At 41.1% G+C, this 22,835-nt stretch overlaps 1 protein-coding gene across 1 annotated transcript; it reads left to right on the forward strand.

The window, feature by feature from the left end:
• Positions 1-293: 293 nt before the first annotated feature.
• Positions 294-21,428, forward strand: mtnr1c (melatonin receptor 1C). The gene is made up of 2 exons (XM_047353981.1): positions 294-855; positions 19,553-21,428. The coding sequence occupies exons 1-2, from the start codon at positions 663-665 to the stop codon at positions 20,416-20,418; spliced, it is 1,059 nt and encodes a 352-aa protein (XP_047209937.1). The 5' UTR covers positions 294-662; the 3' UTR covers positions 20,419-21,428.
• The last annotated feature ends 1,407 nt before the right edge of the window (positions 21,429-22,835 follow it).

A 22,835-nucleotide genomic window follows, 5' to 3' on the forward strand; every position in this document is an offset into this window, starting at 1 on the left:
AAGTCGTTAATGGTAACAATTTCAAAGCAGTGATTTCAAATTAGCAGTCTCATAGTTGCTGTGATCGCGCAGCTCCACGTTCATTCGGATCCCTGAAGTAGCTGGCACAATGGAGAAGGTCAGGAGAAACCTAGTCTTTATTAGGCAGCTTGTCATTTTAAACGTGGCAGGTTCTTTCAGTCTGCCTGACCAGGAAACAGACACAAATAATTTAATGAATATTTTTTAAATATATATATATATATATATATATATATATATATATATATATATATATATATTGTAGGCTTGAGCCTAGCATATTCGCATTTCCATTACGCAGAGGAGAGCGCTCACATGCCCCATCGGACGCGCTCTCGGGCAACAGCGACGGTGACTGACGAGGAGCGCCGTGAAACCAGAGCCTTCAGCAACTCCAGGACCTTGCAACTCCAACACATCACTTCCCCGCTGTGCGTAAAGCGCACTAGTTTCCAAATGCTCATGCTATGACTCGCCTCATCCCGGGACTTCACGGATGGAGGAGTGCGTGTACGTGTCCAAAAAAGTTCAATTATCTTTCCAGCGAGGAAATTTTGACTTTTTTTCTTCTCTTTAACCCTTCTTTTACACTGAAAATTGGAGAAGCGCTGTCCATCATGGCCGCTGCGTCCTGAGGGGAGATGGATGTGGAGGTGAAGGAGGCGAACGCATCGGACTGCCCGCACAATGAGAGCGGCTGCGAGCTGACCGCGTCCTCCGGCGGTGTGTCCACTGCGCTGGCCAGCGTGCTGATTTTCACCATCGTGGTGGACATCCTGGGAAACGTGTTAGTCATCCTGTCCGTGTATAGGAACAAAAAGCTCAGGAATGCAGGTGAGGAACAAAGCCAGGATGAAGAATGACGGAAGAAGTGTTTCATTGCAGAATAAATTTGTAAATTTGCAATCAGACAGAAAGATAGTTTTTCATTTGGGGATTTGTTTTTATTATTATGTCATACTTTTGGCTCAACTTATAGGAGTGATAAATACACGTTTTAATGAGGTCCAACCTGCTCTCCTTGTTTCATTCATAACTAAAATCATGTAATCCAAAATGTATCATGTGACCCCCTTGCTTAACAATCAGCTTCTAGTCTCAGTGTGGTGCACTTTCTGCAGCCTTGCATGCCAGCGTTCATATCAGTCTATAATAACACTCTCCCCCCTCTGACTGCCTGGCTGCTGAATCCTTGGCTTCTCCTGCCCAGATAAATCACACCCCTCCTTAAATCATGACCTGAAGTGTCCCATGAGCAGCCAAGGTGAGAAGCACTGCCATTCTGGCAGTAGCTCCCGTGGCCTCTCTGAACATGTTTTAAATCAAACTCATTATTTCCCCTCCTGCTACAGTTGCTATGCTCCGACTGGACTTGTCCAATATTATGTGTTTTGTTTTTTGTTTTTTTACCCGTTCTTGCGATACAGTTAAAAATATCTTCAGTGGAATAGATGATGTCTTGCGTGTTAGGCAGCATAAAGGTGCTCATTTATGTAGAAAAACAGCAGCTCTGTTTCTTTCCTTGTTAGTTTTTATTCACAATCTTTTTTTTTTTTTTTTTTTGAACACAAGGGGCCCTTATTAGCAATCAGAAGGAAATGCAACGTTCTAAAAAATGTCCTTCTTAACTCCGTGAGATTTAAGATTTAATATTCCATAAGAATATTATTGGGAGTTAGCAAATTTAGACTAAAAGGAGCAGTTTCTGATATTAATTATTCAATTGCTATTTGTTTTTGTTGTATTTCATTCAGTAAAAAGGTTTTCTAGAATTTAATTCTAGATCTTTGTCTTATTGTGTTCCTTATTTTATGAGCGAAAACATTTAGAAAATCTTGTTTTTAAAAAAAATATAAAACCCACTGAAACAAATAAACACTGTTGTGCAAATTTACCACACTTATCTCTCATCAACTTTGAAAGAGAGATTCAGACTTTTGCTGTATCTAATTTTAATGGGTTAAAACCAACATGTAATTTGTTAGTTTGTTATTGAACACTTTCAGTGTGTCTCAGAAGACATTTTTAAGATCCTCTGGAAGCATAATAGAGCTCCCATCCAGAGCTTATTATCTAATTTGCTGTTGTAATATTTATTGGAACTTTGAATATGTCATCATATTATTATAAATTTAAAGCGTATTTAACCATTCCATGACCCAATGTGTGTCACTGTCCTTCTGGAAACCTTGCCACTCCCATTAGGATGCAAATGTTCAAGCATAGAAGGGAAGTGATTAGACATCTGGACTGATTTGCAGAGACTCTCTTCCTCTAAAGTGGGCAAGTGGCAGTAAAATACTGTCCAGATCAAATAAACCTCCAACTGTTGGAGTCAATGATTCAGTTTTTTTAATTTAATTTGCTCAGCCTTTGTGGCTTAGTCTAGTTTGAGTCAGATCAGGAGCAAATGCCACAAGAAATCATGCAGTGCAGTTAATAATTATATGTGCTGTTGTTTGTCATTTCCTTCTGTAAAACACAGGTGGCTTATTTACAGCGACGGCTGAAGCAACGAAAATGATAAGAACCAGCAACAGAACTGTATAAGCCAATGATTTACTATTTGCTCTGGTTTAAAACCTCATGTAAAACTTATAATACATAAGGTCCTCTCAATATTAAAGACTATTCCCACACCAACAACCTTTGAAATACACAACCTTTTGTTGGAGCATATTTATTTAGTGGGAAAAGAAATCCTACGTATAAAAATAATTTTCTTTAACATCACTTAGTGGCATCACTAGCAATTTACTGACACAACTTCCTTGTATTATATGGGACAGTGGCATGTTTCTTCTAGCAACTCTTAAAACTTGGAAAGACGGAAAAACATGCCATTCAAGTAAGACAAATTAATGTTGATCTTCATCAGAAAATAGCTAGAGTAAAACAGAGTTGAGGAGTCTTTATAGTTGTTCCCCTATTCAGGCGCCGCCACAGCAAGTCAGTAGGACTTGCATTCAGACGTCGCAGATTTTTTATGCCAAAGCCCTGGGAATATTCAGAAGCAACCATTTGGAAGCATGTAAATGGTTGCTACTAGAGCTGACAGAAAGTAGGTTACGTGGGTATACTGGGAATTTACCCAGCGGAGCTTTATGAATCAAAACATACCAATGTTGTTGTCTACGGATGGTTAAAGATGCCCAACCAACTCAGTCACAGAGAATACAGCGATGAGTCACAGATTTAGCATTTGAAATGAAATGTAAACAAACATGATACACAGGATCAAGGCTTCTTAAAGACGAAGTGGCTGCTTGCATGTGCTATATCTGACTTTAATCAATAATGAACAGAAGGGTGGCTTCAACCAGTTTTTTATTTGCAAATAATGTAATTCAAGATTAATTTGTGAAATAAAAATCAATTTTCATTTTGAGTTTTTTACAAGATTAGAAATATGTACTGATAGGAAGGAAACTTGTTGATCATTATACTAACAGATGTAAAAAACTTCGATAAAATCTAAAACTTTGTTTTCCAGGCATTTAAAACCAACTTTTGATAATTCAAAGCTTTTTGTAATGACATAAATGGCATCTGAAGTTCTTCTATTGTCTGTGCTGCAGTGGGAGCAGATTTGGAGAAAATTATATCATCTTCATACAAATTATGTGTAGCTTGAATGTCTTTGTTTAAGTCATAGAAAAAAGAAAAAAAGAGCCAAAATGGAATATTTAGCAACCCCTGAAAGTCTGAGTTTTGGCTTCTGCTCTTACCTGTTAAATCATTTTTAAAACATCTCAGTTGCTTGACAAAAGCTGACAAACCACAAGGTTAAATGCTTTTAAAACATCTACAGATCAGGCGGCACAAAGCAGTTTTCTTTCCAAGGAACCAATAAGATAACCTTTTCAGCAGCAGTGAAAGTGCTGTAACTACTTGTGAAATCAGACTGAAATAAAAGTTTTAACTGACCTGAGAGAAGATCAGGTAACTGTTAATTTTGTAAGGGATCTACACCTTTATGTAAGAGCAAAACATATCTCAAGCCTTCTGTGTGTGTTCCAGAATATTTTAAAGGCTTCAACCAAAGCTACAACAGAAAACAAGAGGTAAGCCAAGTTTAGCCGCATATGACAAGGTCCTGCAGGGCGCCCAACGTAATGCCTATGAGAGCATGTAAACGAGGCTGCCAGATTGTTTTGGACAATGTTTTGGAATAATGAGCTTCTAATTGAAATTTCAAATACATTATGTAACTCATCTGATTAATTCAGCAGAGATTCATTCGGTGAGAAGTTTAGAAGTCCCGATAGAATAACACATTTTTTTGGTTTGCAGAAATGACATAGTTGGCTGGGCTCACACAATGGAGCAAGAGTGAATTTCCTCACGCTGATTGACTGTGGACACTAGAGTGATTGCAGACTTCAGCGTTCCCCCTGCTTTAATTGGTCCGGGCATAGAGGTGATCCACTGGCTTGTATGAGTGGTAACCTGAAACTCCAGCAAAGCCTTTAGATGCTTTCTTTCTTTTTCCTAAGAGTGTCCTTAAGAGTCGGAAATTGTTACTGCTGTAAACAATCTCTGCTCTGTTCTTATCAAGCTATTTATAGCTGTGTTTGGCTCCCATCGTATGAAAGTTTAATTGAACAGAGCTTTCAAACGGACACAGCTGAATAGCTCCAAACAGCTGTCCACCATGAAAACCTCGTCTGTGATGGATGGCTGCTTTGTGGGGCACATTAGTAGACACGGGCGGTCTTTCACTGCACAAAGGGCAGAAATCATTATTCACAATATGTGAATGCAACACTCAGACTTGTTTATTTTGATTGCTTTTGTCTTAGCTGTTGTGGCTAAAAAAAACTAAAAATATTCTCCTGTCCTCTCTGTAATATGCATTACTGAAGTAGCTGGTTTTGCTTCTCAGCACACACAAAAGCAACAGCAGGACCGTTCCGCTCGGCTTCACTTTACATGCTGCATCCCTCTGTCTTCCACAACAACAAACACGAACATGTGCTCACATGCATTTTCTACAGCTGCTGGTACATCCTGATAGAAGCTATATCAATGTAAAAAACAAGGATGGGTAGCTCAAATTCCATCGTGTGAATGTTCAGCATCCTCTGAGTTTTTAATGTGGCTCAGTAGGACTGCCAATGGGATGTCAATACAAGAGTTTCCCAATAGGGTTATCTACACTAAAAATACACTCACAAAATGCAGGATGAAGGGAGCAGATGGAAGAAAAAATTCAAAGCAAAAGCCAGTGTCTGTGCATATCTGTGTATGTGTGTGTGTGTTAAATTTGTCTGACCATATCGAGAGCTGTGGGTCATGGGGCATGTAACGTTGGGGATGAAGTTGAATTTTGTGAAATCATGCATTACATCCCCGGCGTCTCTCCAGAGTCATGAGCTCCTTGCTATGCCCTCCTAAAAAAAAAAAAAAGAAAAAGGAAAAAAGTCTAGAGGGAGGGTTAATTGAGTCAGTGGACTTAGTGAGTCAGACCAGAAGCCAATTTAAATTGACAGCACAGATCCATGGGGAATATCACTTTGCACACTACGTTTAACATGTCTTCTTCTTCCCGACAACAAAATCACGGCTGGCATTTTGTCATACGCTACGGACACTGGCTATCAGAATGAGATTATCTGATTTAATCTGCAATTATAGTCTCCGTCATCTTCTGGATGGGGTTCCTCATTTAAATTATAGCATATTTCCCTCAATGGATGTGTTGTGTTCTGAGCCGTATTTTGTTGTCTGTAATTTTGTTGTTTAATCTTAATGTTGTCCGAATCCCCCGGCCCCCTAACACAACTCAATGCAGTCATAACCAGCTTCTCATCAGCTCTAATGTCCTTGCTGAAAGGTTGTTCTCGCCTTTTTATCATAACACGACTGAAGTGAATGTAATCTAATCTGAGATTAAGCCATGCACTGCTCACAGACAGACTCAAGCAATGCCAACACTCCCGCGTTTTTTTTTTTTTTCTACCTCCTACTTTTTGTGAATTCATCTTTCCTTCTAAGGTGTTTAAATATAGCTAGGTGATTCAAAGCGTAGTACAGTGTGTCACGTTTCCAGTATGAGCGAGCGGAGTGATGGGATGCAGAAAGTGGGCGGGACACAGCAACAAACACCCCTGAGGTGCACGTGTCCGCACAGCCGTCGAGGTGATGAGAGTGAGAATCTACTTGGCTGGCAGCCTTTCTGTTTTTCTCATTCTTCTGAATCCTAACAATATGAGTTATCTCTTGTTTTCTTATCTAGAGGAATCTCCAGTGTTTTCCTATTGTTCCCTTTGTGATGTAAATAAGTAAATGTCTGAGAAAAGATTTAATACGATTTGCTGGATTGTTCTAGAATCTCTTTTAATGACCAAAAGTCTTCATTTACAGTGCAAAGGCATTGACACCCCTTTGACTTTTTCACATGCTGCCAGGTTACTACCAAAAACTGTTTTATTTGGATTTAATGTGACACAAAGTTAATAGATATTATAAATACAATAAATGTATTTAAGAAAATCTGAAAGGTGTAGCGTGCATTTTACATTTTTATTTTTCCTTCCAAGTTAATACTTTGTAGAACTGCTTTCACTTCCATTACAGCCACAGGTCATTTGGATATGTCTCTACCAACTTTAGATATGGAAATGTTCTGTGCATACCTTCTTGGAGGTGGTGGGAGGAGGGAGGATGGTGGGAAAGCTGTCATCGGTGATGAGGAACACCGCCCACCCCCTCCACGAGACTGTGTCTGCCCTGGAGAGTTCCTTCAGTGGCAGGCTGCAACATCGTAGGAGTGTGAGGGAGTATCTACATCACTTCTTTCTCCCTGCAGCTGTCAGGCTTTATAACAAGGCTTTATGACAATCGCAGTACTCAAGCATCTCAGACTCATTTTGGTACTATTTAGGCAAAAACTGTAAACACTTTTTTTATGCATAGGCAGTGGACAGTTACCAAAGGGCAAGTAAGTCTCTTTGGGATTGCACTGTGGGGTTTCATGCTGAGGGTGTGGGAGGGATTCTACAACTTTGTAGCTTGGTTTGGTTCTCCAGCTGTATGATTGTGTCTTTTTTTTCTCTGTTTGTTTGGTGCTGTTGTGATGCTAAAATTTCTCCTTGCAGACAAATAAAGGAATTCTTGTTCTTAATAACTCAAGGTCAGTCAAACTGCATGGAGATCATCTGTGCACAGCAATTTTTCAGTCTTACTAGTCTTGGATTTAAGTCTACACTTTGACTAGTTAATTTTACCCCATAAATATGCTTTGATCTAAACCATTCCATTGTACTTCTGGCTATACATTTGGGGTTGTCATCCTGCTGGAAAGGGGAACCTCTACCACAGTCTGAAGTCTTATGCAGCCTCTAACAGGTTTTGTTTCAGGACTGTCCTGTACTCCATCCACTTTCCCATCAGCTTTGTCCAGCTTCTCCATCTTTGATCAATAACAGCATCATCACAGCATGATGCTGCTACCACCTTGTTTCATAATGGGCATGGTGTCTTCAAAAAATGTTGAGTGTTGGTTTTCTGTCATCCATTGCACTTTGCATGTGGGCAAAAATAAAACAATCTCACTAGTGTGTCTTCATCCAGATGTTTGCTGTGTCCCCTAACTGGTGGCAGGATGAAACAGGAATAATTGTGGCCTTGTTTTTAACAATTCTTTCAGAGCATGACTAAAAGTAACACATTAGTTTAAGTGGATGCCCTGTGACGTGGTTTGAAACCTCCCTACAGCTTTATCCCTCACCTGTTTGCTGTGTTCCTCACTGAGACCTTCACAGAGCAGCTGTCTTTATACTCACCCACTAATGCTTAAATTACACACCGATGAACTCGTTAAATATTTACGTGACCGTTGAAAGCTGGTGGTTGCACTGGACTTCATTTACGGGTAACAGAGTACAAGAGGCGGAAAATATATATTCACCATATTTTTCAGTTTTGTTTTGGTAAAACAACTGAAAACTTTGTTTTGTTTTCCTTCCAATAAAAAAAAGTCTGTGCAATGTGCTTTCTGTTGGGCTGTGACATAAAACTTAAATTATATACTTTGGAGTTCGTGGTCAAAGCTGGCAAAACATGAAAAGGAGCAAAGAGTATGAGAAATTTTGCAAGGAGTGATGAGTGAGAAAGAACTATTGTTTTTATTCACCAAAGAGAGTGCGCTGGGGAAATTGGCAAGATGGCCCCCTCAGCTCCCAGAAGACACTAAAAACAAGAGTCAGTTGATCTGATGGCGCATTTCACTTGGCTGACAGTTTTTGTGCGGGTGCAGCCCGCTGTAAAATCAAATAATTACAGAGTGGTGTCAGAGATGTTAAAGGCTCTGTGTCAGCTGTCCCTACTGCATGGTACCAAATCAGCATTCAGGTTGAGCTGCGTTCCACTCACATTCAATAATTATAGCTCTAGCAGGGGTCAGCGGGCACTACGCTCTCCTTGTATGCAGGTGTGAGAGCAAGTTTGAGGGTCATCTGTTTTACACTAAAACAACAATTTGCCCGAGTGCTGCAGCTCAGGGCGTGCTGAGCATCTTTCCAGCCAAGTTGGCTAATTACACACACAGGGAGGTAATGGTGTGTCCAATGTTTTTCATAATGAATGCCAGAAAAAAACAAAGTCAGTCATCTGGCTGCTGCACAGCGATCCTCTCAGCGGCGTTTTAGCACTTACCTCACCCTCCTGACGATAAGTGCTAGAGAAGGGTTCGGTCGAGGAGAGCTGCAAAGCTGGAGCATGCCCTGTGCAGCAGGGGAGCATGATAGCATTGAGCCGCATGATGTCAGCGAGGAATCAAACCTCTGCACAGTGACAAATGCACACGGCGAGTGCTGCCAGCATCACAAATGCAATCTGACAGATTTGCCCACTGAGCTGACTCGAAGAAGAGGAACAAATGCTTTTATTTTTATCTCAGTAGACTTCAGAGATGGTTTTTAGAGAGCTGAAAATTTGTACTACTCAAGTGGCTGGAAAAATGCATGATAAACCTCCAATTTTCCTCTATATGATAAAGACAAAAACAGTTTTCCTTCTTGGAAAGTAGGATTATGATACCACTAAATTGCTGTTGTTTTCTTTAATTAATCTAGTTGAGAAAGTTAACTTGTAATAAGCCTGGTGGTCCCTGGAGTGCAGGTTGTGTAACAAGCTTCGGATTCTATGGACTAATACTCGACATGTGTTTTAAATCGACTCCCATCATATCTGTCAATAGGCGCTGTTGTCTGAGGTTTACCTTAAAGCTTTACAGAATGCAGTCTTTGTTTTACAAAAACCATTCATAACATGTTGGACGCTGATTTCTACTTTGCAGTATTACGACCCGTCTTGTCGTACTGATGAATGTTTATGTTATCAATCTTCCCATCTGACACTGTGTTTATAGTTAGATTCCTCTCCACCCAGAACAACTGCACTGTAACAGTATTAAATGTCATTCTCGATCATTCATGTCTCCTGAAAAGACCCAGTATCACACCAGCATCTGATCTGATGCAGTTTTAGGTGAGCATAAGAACCAGTTTCTGGGAACAATGTCGCTTTGAAACTAACAAAGATCTTTATCGTGATGCTTCTTTTAAAGGGCTGTCTTTTGGTTTTCTCGTAATCACTTTGACTAAAATTCCTGTGGAGGAACAGAAACAGATGGCAGACAACCTTTGGGATGAATAAAGTATTGTTGAACTGAATTGGAAAGTTTTTGAGGTTTTTTACAAAAAAACAATGATGGGAATTTAACAAAAACAACAAGAATAAGCCATTACAGAAAATATCATGCTGGTTTCTCTCATGTTTGCCTGAAACTGGGTAAAGAAAATAACAACTGTTTACAACACAAAGAAAATGTCAACAAATAAATGAGAAAGATCAAATTATCATCTGTTCAGACGGAACACCCTTTCAGCTCAGAAAGTGCTGACATTCAGTAAAACACACAGGAAATTTCACAGGTAAAAATATAAAAAATAAAAAGCTGTGTTTACATGGTTTGCAAAATTACGGGTTCAGTTGTCAGTCTCCAACCCATTTTTATGTATAGTGCTTTCCAAAATGAATTATAACTCTTAAACTTTTCCACATTTTATTATAATCAACCACAAACTTTAATATATCCTATCGGGATTTAAGGTGATTAACCAACACAAAATAGTGCATAATTGTAAAGTGGAAGGCAAATTATTATTATTATTTTTTTAAGATCTGAAAAGTGTGACTTGCAATGGTACTTGTATTTTATTGTCCTTTATTCAGAAGGGTAAATCTCAAGTTCAAACGTTCAGGTGTGACCTGTTTTAAACAGACATACGATACAACAATAAATTGAAACAGATGTAGTCAGGACAATTTATACAATAAATTAACTGAAAAAAAATCAACCTTGTTCTGAGGAGCGTCTGAGAGCAACTCGTTTTGGTGCGGTTTCTTTAAATGCTGTTGAGGCCGTTCACACCCGCCCCCCTCGCGGTCAAAGAGTTCTGCAGTTTAACCTGTTCGGCCATTTTTGTAGTTTGTTAACAGAGATATCTAGCGGCGCAGAAACAAGACAAAACGGCAAAAACAATGTAAAACTGATAATGTAAAAAAAATATTCAAAACATGCAGTACAGTTCTATCCTGATGGCACTAAAAGCAGCACACAGCGCTAACAAGCAGAAGGCACGATGCTACTGCCATCAAAACAATGGCCAGGAGGTCAAATCAACGCACAATAAATTCATGTCTATAATAAAGTTTGTTGTCATTTTAGCGTTATTTGCAGCTTTGCTGTGTCCATTGTTTCCATAGACAGAAGGAACTAACCCCTTAATCAGACGATGTCTTTCAGCAAGTCCTTCTTGATACTTGTGGAGGTTGCTGAAGGCACTCATCCTTGAAGTGGGGAAATAAAAATTTCCTCACTGATCTGAGGACAGTGCCTCAGAAAAATAAAATTTGACCAGGCACTTCAAAGAGGTTCTGATGCTGGGAGACTGTGTCATGAATTGTGTGGTTTGATACACCAAACAACTGAACCAAAGTTCTGAACTCCTACAGACTCCAAGTACACAACAACATGTATTTAAAGTCTAAAACAGTGGATTTTGCATATGTCCCCTTTAGTTCTGTTAAGCTGCACAGCTGCAGGTGCTGCAGTAGTTTGTTCCAAGCAGCTTTGTTAGAAAATGCCTTTTTCCCAAGTTCTGTATGTACTAAAAGTCTGTGAGTGGGGTATGTAGTTGCTCTGTTTAGGTGACATGTAAATACACAGGTAGAAAACCAACTACGGATTGCTAACTTAAAATATACTAATATTAACAGTCTTCATGTTGACACTGAAGGACAGTTAACCAAAGAGAACAAATTGCATTGGTGGTTAAGAGTTTTAAATCCTGGGATGAATCTCAGTGCTCCATGATAAACAGAATGTAACATCTGTAAAGACCCAACAGGAGCGTTTATATGAACAATGTCACCATAACGTGAGGTCAGAAGGTGGCTGCAACAAGTTGATTTTCATCCTGAATGAGAAACATGATTTATTTCTATAGAAGAGGTTCAAGATGTTCAATATTTGACTTAAAAGATTTTTATTCATCAAAGCACTAAAATATTTATAACAAGACACAAATGGATTGTTGAATGGAGGACAATGGCTTTGAATGGATTTTAGAGCGCAGTGGAGCTAGTGCCAGATTCAATGTGCAATCCCCATGACCATGTTATGTCATCCACCAGCGTTACATAGCAGGAGTAAAAGTGAATTGAAAACTGTTTTTGAGAGTAAAATTCATAGATGATTAGTACTACAGAGGCCCAACATTTAAACAATGCCACAGAATAGTAAACCAAGCCAACATTTCATTTTCCACAAAATTGCTGTATATCATCCTAATTCAAATTGTATATGTCTAAATATTGATTCAGTAACTAACAATATTTATTGAAATTACTGAAAAAATTTGCCAAGTGTCAAATTTTGTATTTGATAAAAAAAATTGTTGAATCATGATTAGATCTATTTTTTTTAATTGCGTTCCACCACTAGTTTTAAAACAATCTCCTAAGATTTGAACATCTAACAGAAAACTGTTCAATTTATCATATGACAAAAAAAGAGTATGGCACAACTGCAAACCTATCAAGAAGTAGCTGTACACTTGGATTGACAGGCTAGGCAAGGAGAGCAGTAACCAGCCAAGAGGCCGAAGGTAACTGGAGGAGCTGCAGAGTTTCATAGGTCAGGTGGGAGAATCTGTGGACAGGAGAACTATCAGTTGTGCACGTTACAAATCTGACCTTTATGGAATAGTGGTAAGAATAAAGCTATAAGAGTAGGAGAATGTGGAAAAATGGTGAGATGAGAACAAAACTTTTGGCCTTTTTGCAAACCTCTATGTGTGGTGGAAAAACATTAAACAGCACCTTAAATATAATATTTGAAATATGGTGTTAAGAGCATCATGCTGTGGGAATGCTTTGCTTTAGGAAGAACAAAGTTGGATGGCACCAAATACAGGTCAATCCTGACAGAAAACCTGATGAGCGGAGGTTCACCTTTCAGCAAGACAGCAACCCCAAAAAACCAGCCAGAGCTATGATTCATGTGCAGATTCAAAGTCCAGACATAATTCCAAATGAAAATCTGTGGGGAAATTTGAAAATTGGTTTTTACAAACTTTCTTTATCCAATATGATAGATATGAAGCCCTTTCACAAAGAAAAATGAGCCATTTCTAGATGTGCAAAGCTGGCAGAGGCAAACCCCAAAAGACTTGCAGCTGTACTTTCAGCAAAAGTTGGTTTTAACTTTAACAAACATATGCCATGAGTTTCATGAGTTATATTTAAAAACATTTGTATTGTTTTCCTTCCACTTCACAATCATGCTCTACTTTGATTCAGACTCACATTAAATTTGGGATTACAGCATGATAAAATGTGAATGTAAATGTGCTCCATCTAAAATTAATTAATTGCATGTTTTATCATGTTAACTTGTGATTTTAGTAAACCTTTAGACTTACTTTTAATGTAAATAATATTAAAGCATCACACATCATCATTTAATGCTCATTTAATACATTGAAAATCCAATAAGACATTCTATCTCCCTGTACAACACATGAATACTGTTACATTTACTGAGGTTCACAATGTTCCCATCAGCAGAGTGTGAGATTTGTACTAAAAGAACAGACCGTAACATACCAGTATTGACCGCAAAATACCAGTATTGACCATGATAACATAGCAAGCTTGTGACACACGTAACTTTAAACTTTTTACACAGACATGGGAAGAAGAAATAAAAAGCAGCCTGTTTTCATTGTCGGTTCATAATGAAAAGCATACAGTCATCCTTCCAGGAAGAAAAGGTTGAGAAATGTATAATAAGAGATCAAGATGAAAAGACTAGACACTAATCATTCAGTTGTGTTCTGCTGCTTTCAGTTTGTTAGCCACTGCTTTCCAAAGTCAGGCGCTGTTTCATATCAGTTCACTGCTTCAAGTCGGTTATCTCTTCATTACATTACTGTTGCTTTATACATTATGGTCCTGATCTTCAAATATTCCAAATAGGGGGCGCTAAATTGCTTGTACAAAAACAAAATTGCACTTGCAATAAGTGGGAGTGTTGCACGTGAAATGGATAACAGGTGCAAAAGAGGTGCAGACCACCCTGTCAAAATGAGGAAATTACATGTGCTCCTGGGTGACTGCTACTGCCACAAGTGGAACAAGAGGAAAAGCAAATAAAAGCTGTGGTGCTTGAAACATGCAGGGGTTGCTGTGCTGCATCATTATAAATTATCCAATTGCTGATTTTTCCCTTATGTTCTGTTCGGTTCCTGCTTTTCCAGACTGTTACAGTTTTTTAACCTTTGTCGTCGCTATTCACAGCAGCAAGTTTGTCATTACACCCTCTACCCTGAAGAGTTTATTTCTCCTCTCTGTTCATTTGCGCAGGGTACCTCTGAGTGCATAATTGCGCATGCAGAAGGCTGAGTTTGAAGTTCTTCTTCAGGCAGATGCTATATGTTTGTGGTCCAGACGGGCCCAGTGAGGGAAAGACTACATCCTGCTATGCCTTTTATAAAAATATTGGATTACAGTCTATTGCGCAGGAGGGCAGAGCCGTGTCCAAAGTGACGCGAGCCCACTGCAATCGGTGCGCACACAGTACAGCTGCTCAGTGCTGCATCTGCATCATAGAAGCGCACACAACTTGTTACTTTCGTGCACAACTTGTTACTTTCACTTTATTGAAACTGAATTTAATGGTTTGAAACTGAATTAATTTGCTCTGAAAACGTATTTTGTTGAACTGAAAATTCAGTTTCACTACTTTTACTTTCAGTTCTAAAATTCAATTTCAGTTCTAAAATTCAGTTTTTTGGGTCACACATCTGGGTCCTTGAAGCCACAGATTAATCAAATACAGATTAACCGATTCGCGGATGTCATTCACTATTGCTGTGTCCAAATTGAGGGGCTGCATTCTTTGAAGGACGCATTTGTTGGCCGATTACGTCATTGTGAGGCAATGAAGTGTACAGCTTCGCAAGCTCCTCCAAATAGGGCCAACAAATGCGTCCTTCTTTTCGCCATATATGAAGGATGGGTCTGGTGTATCCTTCGTGGGCCACCCTATCCCATGATTCATTGAGGGTCAAAGTAGATTGTGCTAACGGAAGTAGCAAAGCCTGGAGGAGAGGGAAAAGCTGTGAACAAAGTTGGATATATTGCGCTTTCTGTGGATCAAAATGAACTTGTTTTTAGACTAGAATGTAGCTGTGTAAACCTGAAATATCTGCTCGGTTTATCAAGATTTTGCTTAATTCCACACGTGCTCCGATGTGTTCGGAGACATCCGCTTCTGCTGCCCTGACACCGGGCTCACAGCTCGCCTCGCCAGCGCACAGCTGACCGGGGGGTTGAGGTGCGATGAACCCCGAGAGAACAGCTTACTCCCGGCACGTTGTTTTCAAGCTCCTGCTGGGTTTCCCCAATGGATGGAAGTTAAACACAGATATATTTCAGTCAGATGAAATCTAATGTTGATGTTTGGTTCTTTTATTTTTATGCTCTACAAATAAACTGATTTAAACGTTATTCCTAACGTTAATATGTTAGTGTTTAAATTGTTACACTTTTACAAATAGATTTACAAATATATTATTTTTTTTTATCTATGAACACAAAACTTTAACAATTTAAATGGCTGAATAATGCACAAGATTATAAAACAAGAAAATATCAGGGGTCCATTTGTTGTGCTTCACAGGTCTGTGCTTCACGCTATCACTGTTGCTAGGCAGCATAAGTTAGGCTGAGGTAAAGGCAGCGGAAACGCAGACCAACGTAACACCGGCCGCACCATGCTGATCTGGCATGTTTAGCTAATAGCTACAGGTAGCATAAGTGTTGCTGTTTGACCATCATTTGTTTACATGACTTCTTATAGATGCTCATTTGACCTAGTGATGGACATCCGCTAAGCTCATGTATGCTGCACTGCTCCAGCTCAATATGCCGTAAAGGAAGTTTAACCTGATGTGAAACGTAAATCGATGAATGTGTTTGATTAATTTAAGGCTAAGGACCCGGATGTGTGACACAAAAAACTGTCCCAGTACCCGGTGATGGACACCGGCAGTAAGGGATGCTGTCAAGCTGAAGAAGGAGTCCTATCGGCTGTGGTTGGCTTGTGGGACTCCTGAGGCGGCTGACGGGTACCGTGAGGCCAAGCATGGTGCGGCCCGGGCTGTGGCAGAGGCCATCACGCATTCCCTGGTGGAGACAGAGGCTGGGGACTCTGGGTTAGACTTTTTCATCACCCAGGCTGAAGTCACCGAGGTGGTTAAAAAGCTCCGCGGCGGCAGGGCTTCGGGGGTGGATGAGATCCGCCCTGAGTACCTCAAGTCTCTGGATGTTGTAGGGCTGTCATGGTTGACACGCCTCTTCAATATTGCGTGGCGGTTGGGGACAGTGCCTCTGGACTGGCAGACTGGGGTGGTGGTCCCCCTACATAAGAAGGGTGACCGGAGGTTGTGTTCCAACTACAGGGGTATCACACTCCTCAGCCTCCCTGGTAAGGCCTACGCCAGGGTATTGGAGAGGAGAGTCCGACCGATAGTCGAACCTCGGCTTCAGGAGGAGCAGTGTGATTTTCGTCCCGGCCGTGGAACACTGGACCAGCTTTATATCCTCTACAGGGTGCTCGAGGGTTCATGGGAGTTTGCCCAACCGGTTCACATGTGTTTTGTGGACCTGGAGAAGGCATTCGACTGTGTCCCTCGTAATGCCCTGTGGGGGGTGCTCCAGGAGTATGGAATCGGGAGCCCTTTATTAGGGGCCATCCGGTCCCTGTACAAGCAGAGCAGGAGTTTGGTTCGCATTGCCGGCACTAAGTCGGACCTGTTCCCGGTGCATGTTGGACTCCGGCAGGGCTGCCCTTTGTCACCGGTCCTGTTCATAACTTTTATGGACAGGATTTGTAGACGCAGCCAAGGGCCGGAGGGGGTCTGGTTTGGGGACCAGTGGATTTCGTCTCTTCTTTTTGTGGATGACGTGGTCCTGCTGGCCCCCTCTAGCCAAGACCTACAGCATGCGCTGTGGTGGTTCGCAGCCGAGTGTGAAGCGGCTGGGATGAGGATCAGCTCCTCCAAGTCCGAGGCCATGGTACTCGACCGGAAAAGGATGGCTTGTCCTCTTCAGGTTGGAGGGGAGTTCCTGCCTCAAGTGGAGGAGTTTAAGTATCTCGGGGTCTTGTGTGGGAAGAATGGAGTGAGGGAAGAATGGAGTGGGAGATCGACAGACGGATCAATGCGGCTGCCACAGTAATGGGGGCGCCAGTTGAGGTGGCTCGGGCATCTATACCGGATGCCTCCTGGACACCTTCCTCGGGAGGTGTTCCAGGCACGTCCCACCAGGAGGAGGCCCAGGGGACGGCCCAGGACACGCTGGAGGGACTATGTCTCTCGGCTGGCCCGGGAACGCCTTGGGCTCCCCCTGGAGGAACTGGAGGAGGTGTCTGGAGAGAGGGACGTCTGGGCGTCTCTGCTGAGTCTGCTGCCCCCGCGACCCGGTCCCGGATAAGCGGAAGACGACGAGTACGAGTACGAGTACGAGTACCATTAAATTCAGTTTCAAATCAATGCTTTTAATTTCAAATTACACAAATACAGGTTCAGTCTGAAAAATTCAAATTCAGTTTCTGATGGCACAAGTTTCTTCCCAAAATTAACTGTGTTGCTGGATGTAACTCGCTATGGTTGCAGCTTACAAATTGGCCAATCAATATTAACAATAAAAAAGACAAACATGTCTGTTTTCAGAGACTCACTGTGTTCTTTTTGTTTTTAGAAGTATATGTTTGAAGAGTTCAGAGTTTATCCTAAACAGCCACAATATTTACACCTGAATGTAATCAGAATCAGAAAAAAACTTTATTGCCAAGTAGTGTTTCACATGTACGAGGAATTTGCTTTGGTGGTAAGCTGCTACACATAGAAAAACATACAGCTGACAAATACATTTGGAAATAAGTAGTTAAAAACAAAGAGAAGTTGTGTAGGAATGTTATGAGAAAAATAGATCACCGTGGCAAATATTAAAAATAAAAATAACAACAACATAGAATTAAATGAAAAAGTATTTACATGTCCTGAGATATTCGTACTAAGTGTCAGTGCGGGACCAGGGTCTTGTTAATGATGCTAGCTGCAGGCGGGAAGAAGCTGTTTTTGTGGCGGGCGGTTTTGATCCTGATGGACCACAGCCTCCTGCCAGAGGGGAGAGTCTGAAACAGTTTGTGTCCAGGGTGGGAGGGGTCAGCTGAAATCTTTCCTGCTCGCCTCCAAGTCCTGGACCCCTGCAGTTCCTAAAGAGAAGGAAGATTGCAGCCAATCACCCTCTCTGCAGAGTGAATGATACGCTGCAGTCTGCCCTTGTCAGTGATGGTGGCAGCAGCATACCAGATGGTGATGGAGGAGGCGAGGATGGACTCAATGATGGCGGAGTAGAAGTGCAACATCAATGTCTTTGGCTGGCTGAACATTTTCAGCTGCTGCAGGAAGTTTACTTTCTGCTGATCATTCTTGGTGAGGGAGGTGATGTTCAGCACCCACTTGAAATCCTAAGTGATGACGGGTCGCAGAAAACGAAAGGAGTCCACAATGGCAACTGAAGAGCCACACAGGATGATGGGGTGGGTGGGGCTGTGCTCTTTCTGAAGTCTATGATCATCTCACTGTTTTCAGAGCGTTGAGCTCCAGACTGCTCTGGCTGCACCAGGTCACCAGATGGTCAGTCTCCCTCCTGTAGGCAGACTCATGGCCCCCAGAGATGAGCCAATGAGGGTGGTGTCAGGAGCTTGACGGACTGGTGACTGAAGGTGCAGCTGCTGGTGTACAGGGAGAAGAGCAGAAGGGAAATAACACAGCCTTGAGGGGAACCAGTGATGATGGTCCTGGGATGAGAAGTGTTTTCCCAGCTTCACAGACTGCTTCCTGTCTGTCAGGAAGTTCAGGGTCCACCTGCAGGTGGAGTCAGGCAAGCTCAGCTGGGAGAGCTTGTCCTGCAGAAGGGCCAGGATGATGGTGTTGAAAGTAGAGCTGAAGTCCACAAGCAGATTCTGCCGTAGGTTCCTGTGGAGTCCAGGTGCTGCAGGATATGGTGACATTAGCAACATAAGGATAGTTTGTTGTAAGAGTTGTACATTATCGCTTTGCTAATTTTAAAACATAACATAACTGTCCTGCAAAGAATTTAAATCAAACATTTATGTACATAAAAATAAATAATTTTCCCATGATTGTACTGATGTCATTTTGTTTGTTTTGGCAGTATTTTAATGACATTCAACGTGTTTGATTGTTTAAATTGTTCATAATAATAATAATAATAATAATCATGCTGCTCCAGCTCCAATTGCTCTGCAATCTATGCCTGCTTCTGGCCACAGTGACAGCAGACATTTTTGCATCCCAGTTAGCACCTGCATTTCAAACATGCTAAATCAAGACGCAAAAACAGCGCCCACAATCTGAGGTTTGTTAAAGGTGCCGCAGGTTGTATGGCAGCCTGGCTTCTGCTGGTCCGTCTTGTTTTCCAACCAATTTCCTTTCATGTGAGGGTAATTGTCTGGGTCAGATATTTTATAATTGGACATAAATGGGTGTTTCTTCAAACTGGTTTTGGAATGGCTAAAACAGGCAGACATTACGTTTCTGGAATGGCTCTGACCTTAACCTTAAGAGTGGTTAAACGTAAAACCAAAAACTTGTTAACAGCTACAATATATTATATTTGATATAATATTTTGGGTTTCTCCGCAGCTTGTTGAGGCACAATTTTTTAGTGGGGATATATATACTGAATTGGAAAAAGTCCATCATAAACTTTTGCACCCAATTCTTATTGGTTGTGCAACCATTTCATCCTGGAAAAGGAACAGCTAAAATGCATCATTAAATCTCCCCAAATTATAATGACAATCATGATGGTACTTTGTAAATAAGCATGACTTGTGCTTTCCTTGTTACCTCCCTCTTGTCTCCAGGCAACATCTTTGTGGTGAGCTTGTCTGTAGCGGACCTGGTGGTGGCTCTGTACCCGTACCCTCTGGTGCTAACAGCAATCTTCTACAATGACTGGACAATGGGGGACCTGCACTGCCAGGCTAGCGGCTTCGTCATGGGCCTGAGTGTCATAGGCTCAATATTTAACATCACGGCCATTGCCATCAACCGTTACTGCTACATCTGCCACAGCCTCCACTACGACCGTCTGTACAGCCTGAGGAACACCTGCTGCTACGTGGGCCTCACTTGGTTGCTCACTGCCATCGCCACAGTGCCCAACTTCTTCGTTGGCTCTCTCCAGTACGACCCTCGTGTCTACTCCTGCACCTTCGCTCAGACTGTCAGCTCGTACTATACCATTTCAGTGGTGGTCATTCACTTTCTGATCCCGCTGCTAGTGGTGTCCTATTGCTACATGAGAATATGGGTTCTGGTGATTCAAGTGAAGCATCGGGTAAAACCAGAGCAAAGGACGAGACTGAAACCCACCGATTTGAGAAACTTCCTCACTATGTTTATGGTGTTTGTCTTGTTTGCTGTGTGCTGGGCTCCACTGAACCTTATAGGTCTGGCTGTAGCTATAAACCCTGCAAAGGTGGCGCCCAACATACCTGAGTGGCTCTTTGTTACAAGCTACTTTATGGCATACTTTAACAGCTGCCTCAACGCCATCATATATGGACTACTAAACCAAAACTTTCGTAAGGAGTACAAGACCATCCTCCTTGCTCTTTGCGTCCCACGTTTGCTCCTCATGGAAACCTCCAGGTGTGCCACCGAGGGGCTGAAGAGTAAGCCTTCACCAGCTATAACGAACAATAATATAGCTGAAATAAATGTATAAATTGATGTTACACTGGGCAAGTAATTGTGCCATGGTTCACTCAGTGCCTGTTCTGGATGTGAATCTTTTTTCTTGTTTTTATGTGTGGAGTGATTCAGATGTCCCCCCAAATCTATACATAGTGGAAATTTGACAACATTTTAAATACCTCTCAATTACTTTAAATTTCATTAAAATCTTAATTTATGTCAGAAATTTAGTTCAAAAACTGAGAATCATCACACTCTGTGATATAATTCAAGGTTTTATTTCTTTTCATTTTGGTGACTATGGTCTTTTTCTCATAGGAAATTAGAATATTACGTACAACTAATAATAATAAAATGTAATACAATAATTTAGAAATGTCGGCGAAGTGAAAGGTTTGTCCATGTACTGTACAGTATTTACACTTTTTACTTGATCAGTGCTGCTTAACATGACTTACTGCATCAGTGCAGCCTGGCATAGAGTTTATCAGCCCATTGCTATATTGAGGTATTACGGAAGCCCAGGGGGCTTTATTGAGGCCTGTAGTTCATTTGCATTCTTGGATCGGGTGTCTCATCTTCCTCCTGACAATACTAAATAGATTCTCTTTGAGGTTTAAGTGAGGCCAATTTGCTTGTTAATCAAGCACAGTAATGCTATGGTCATTAAAGCAGGCATTGGTGTCGCGTTGTGGTTTAGGATTGGACCAAGTGCAGACAAGAGCTCGGCAGGATCATCTTTGTAATTCAAAGATTTATTTACAAGGTCTAAAAACGTAGCAAAAACACTGCAGGAAATGAACCAGAGCCTAGATACAGAGCTTACAAAAATCACTGCAGGTTTCCCAAGGCAAGGCGTGGCAAAAGATTCCCAAGGCAAGGTAATGCAAAAACATAGCATAATCAAGGACGAGAACAAGGTGTGACGAACACAAGGAACCAGCAACGAACAGAGACACCAAACCAACTAATTTACTGGGGAAAGACAAAGGCAGGTAATCAAGGGAACTGAGAACAGGTGCGACAAGGAGACAGGGGAGCAGAAAGAACAGGTGAAACAAATACAAAGGCTGAGGAAGAGTGAAAGGAATAAACAATAAACAGAAAACACAAACTAAGCAAGAGAATAAATCAGAGGAGGAAATAAAGAACTAGAATAACTATGAACTAAAGTAAACAGAGAACTAGAGGGAAAACAGAAACAAAACAATAACCTATTAAATAAACAAAGAGCCCATAACAAGAATCTAACTTACAAAATAAACAAACCAAACGTAAACAATAACTAAAGCTGGAATAAGAACAAATACCTAACCATAACTAAACACAGAGACACTAAATAAGAATCCAAGGGTGAATAATAATAATAATAATGATAATAATACAAAAAAAAAAATAAGAAAGCAACAAGAAAAGGAACTAAGAGTTAGAGGAACACAATACACACATGGAGATGGTAGAGGGAGGAAAATAAACTAATAAACATGATATAAACATCTAGACATAATAAACCATCACAAGACACCAAAAACAAAGTCCAAAATGTCAAACCGTGACAATTAGTACTTCTGGCAGTGTGGGAAGATAGCAATGTCTGATGAAAAATGAAATCAGCATCTCCATGAAGCTTGTCAGCCAAGGGAAGCATGATGGACAGCTGTTCTGACTTTGGACTTGAGAAAACTCAGTGGACCAACACCAGCAGATGACCCAAAATCATCACTGACTGTGGAAACTTCACACTGGACCTCAAGTAACACGGATTCCGTGCCTCTCCACTTTTACTCACAACTCTGGGAGCTTGATTTCCAATTAAATGCAAACTTTAATTCAAAAGCTGATCTTCCGTCCAATCCTTTTCATCCTTAGCCCAGGTAAGATGTTTGTGATGTGCTCTCTGGTTCAGGTTGAACACAATGAACGTGACAGCTGTTGGCCCTGTCTTGGACGCATCTGTGTGTTGTAGCTCTTGAAGCTCTGACTCCATCTGCATTCCCCCCAAACTCTTGAATGACCTTTGCTTCACAGTCCTCTCAAGACTGAGATTACTCCTGATGATTGAGTACCTTTTTCCATCACACTTTTTACTTCAACTCAGTTCTTAATTAATACGCTTGGATCCAGGACTCTGAACTGCCAAGTTCCTAAGAATTACCATTTGTGGCTTACCCGCTTTGTGGAGGACTTCAGTGACTGCCAGCTGGACAACTGTCAGGGGATAATGTGCACAAAATATAAAACATGTTTGCTGTATATTCAGTATTTTTATTTGTCAGTCAGTCAGTCAGTCATTTTCTACCGCTTCTTCCATAGTGGATCGCGGGGAAGCCTGTGCCTATCTCCAGCAGTCTTTGGGCGGGAGGGGGTGTACAACCTAGAGGTCGCTAGTCCATCGCAGGGCGTATTTTTATTTCTCTTATGTAATATTATATTTTTTTTGTGAGACAA

The sequence above is a fragment of the Girardinichthys multiradiatus genome, chromosome 23 (assembly GCF_021462225.1).
Source record: "Girardinichthys multiradiatus isolate DD_20200921_A chromosome 23, DD_fGirMul_XY1, whole genome shotgun sequence".
In the NCBI taxonomy this organism is placed as follows: domain Eukaryota; kingdom Metazoa; phylum Chordata; class Actinopteri; order Cyprinodontiformes; family Goodeidae; genus Girardinichthys; species Girardinichthys multiradiatus.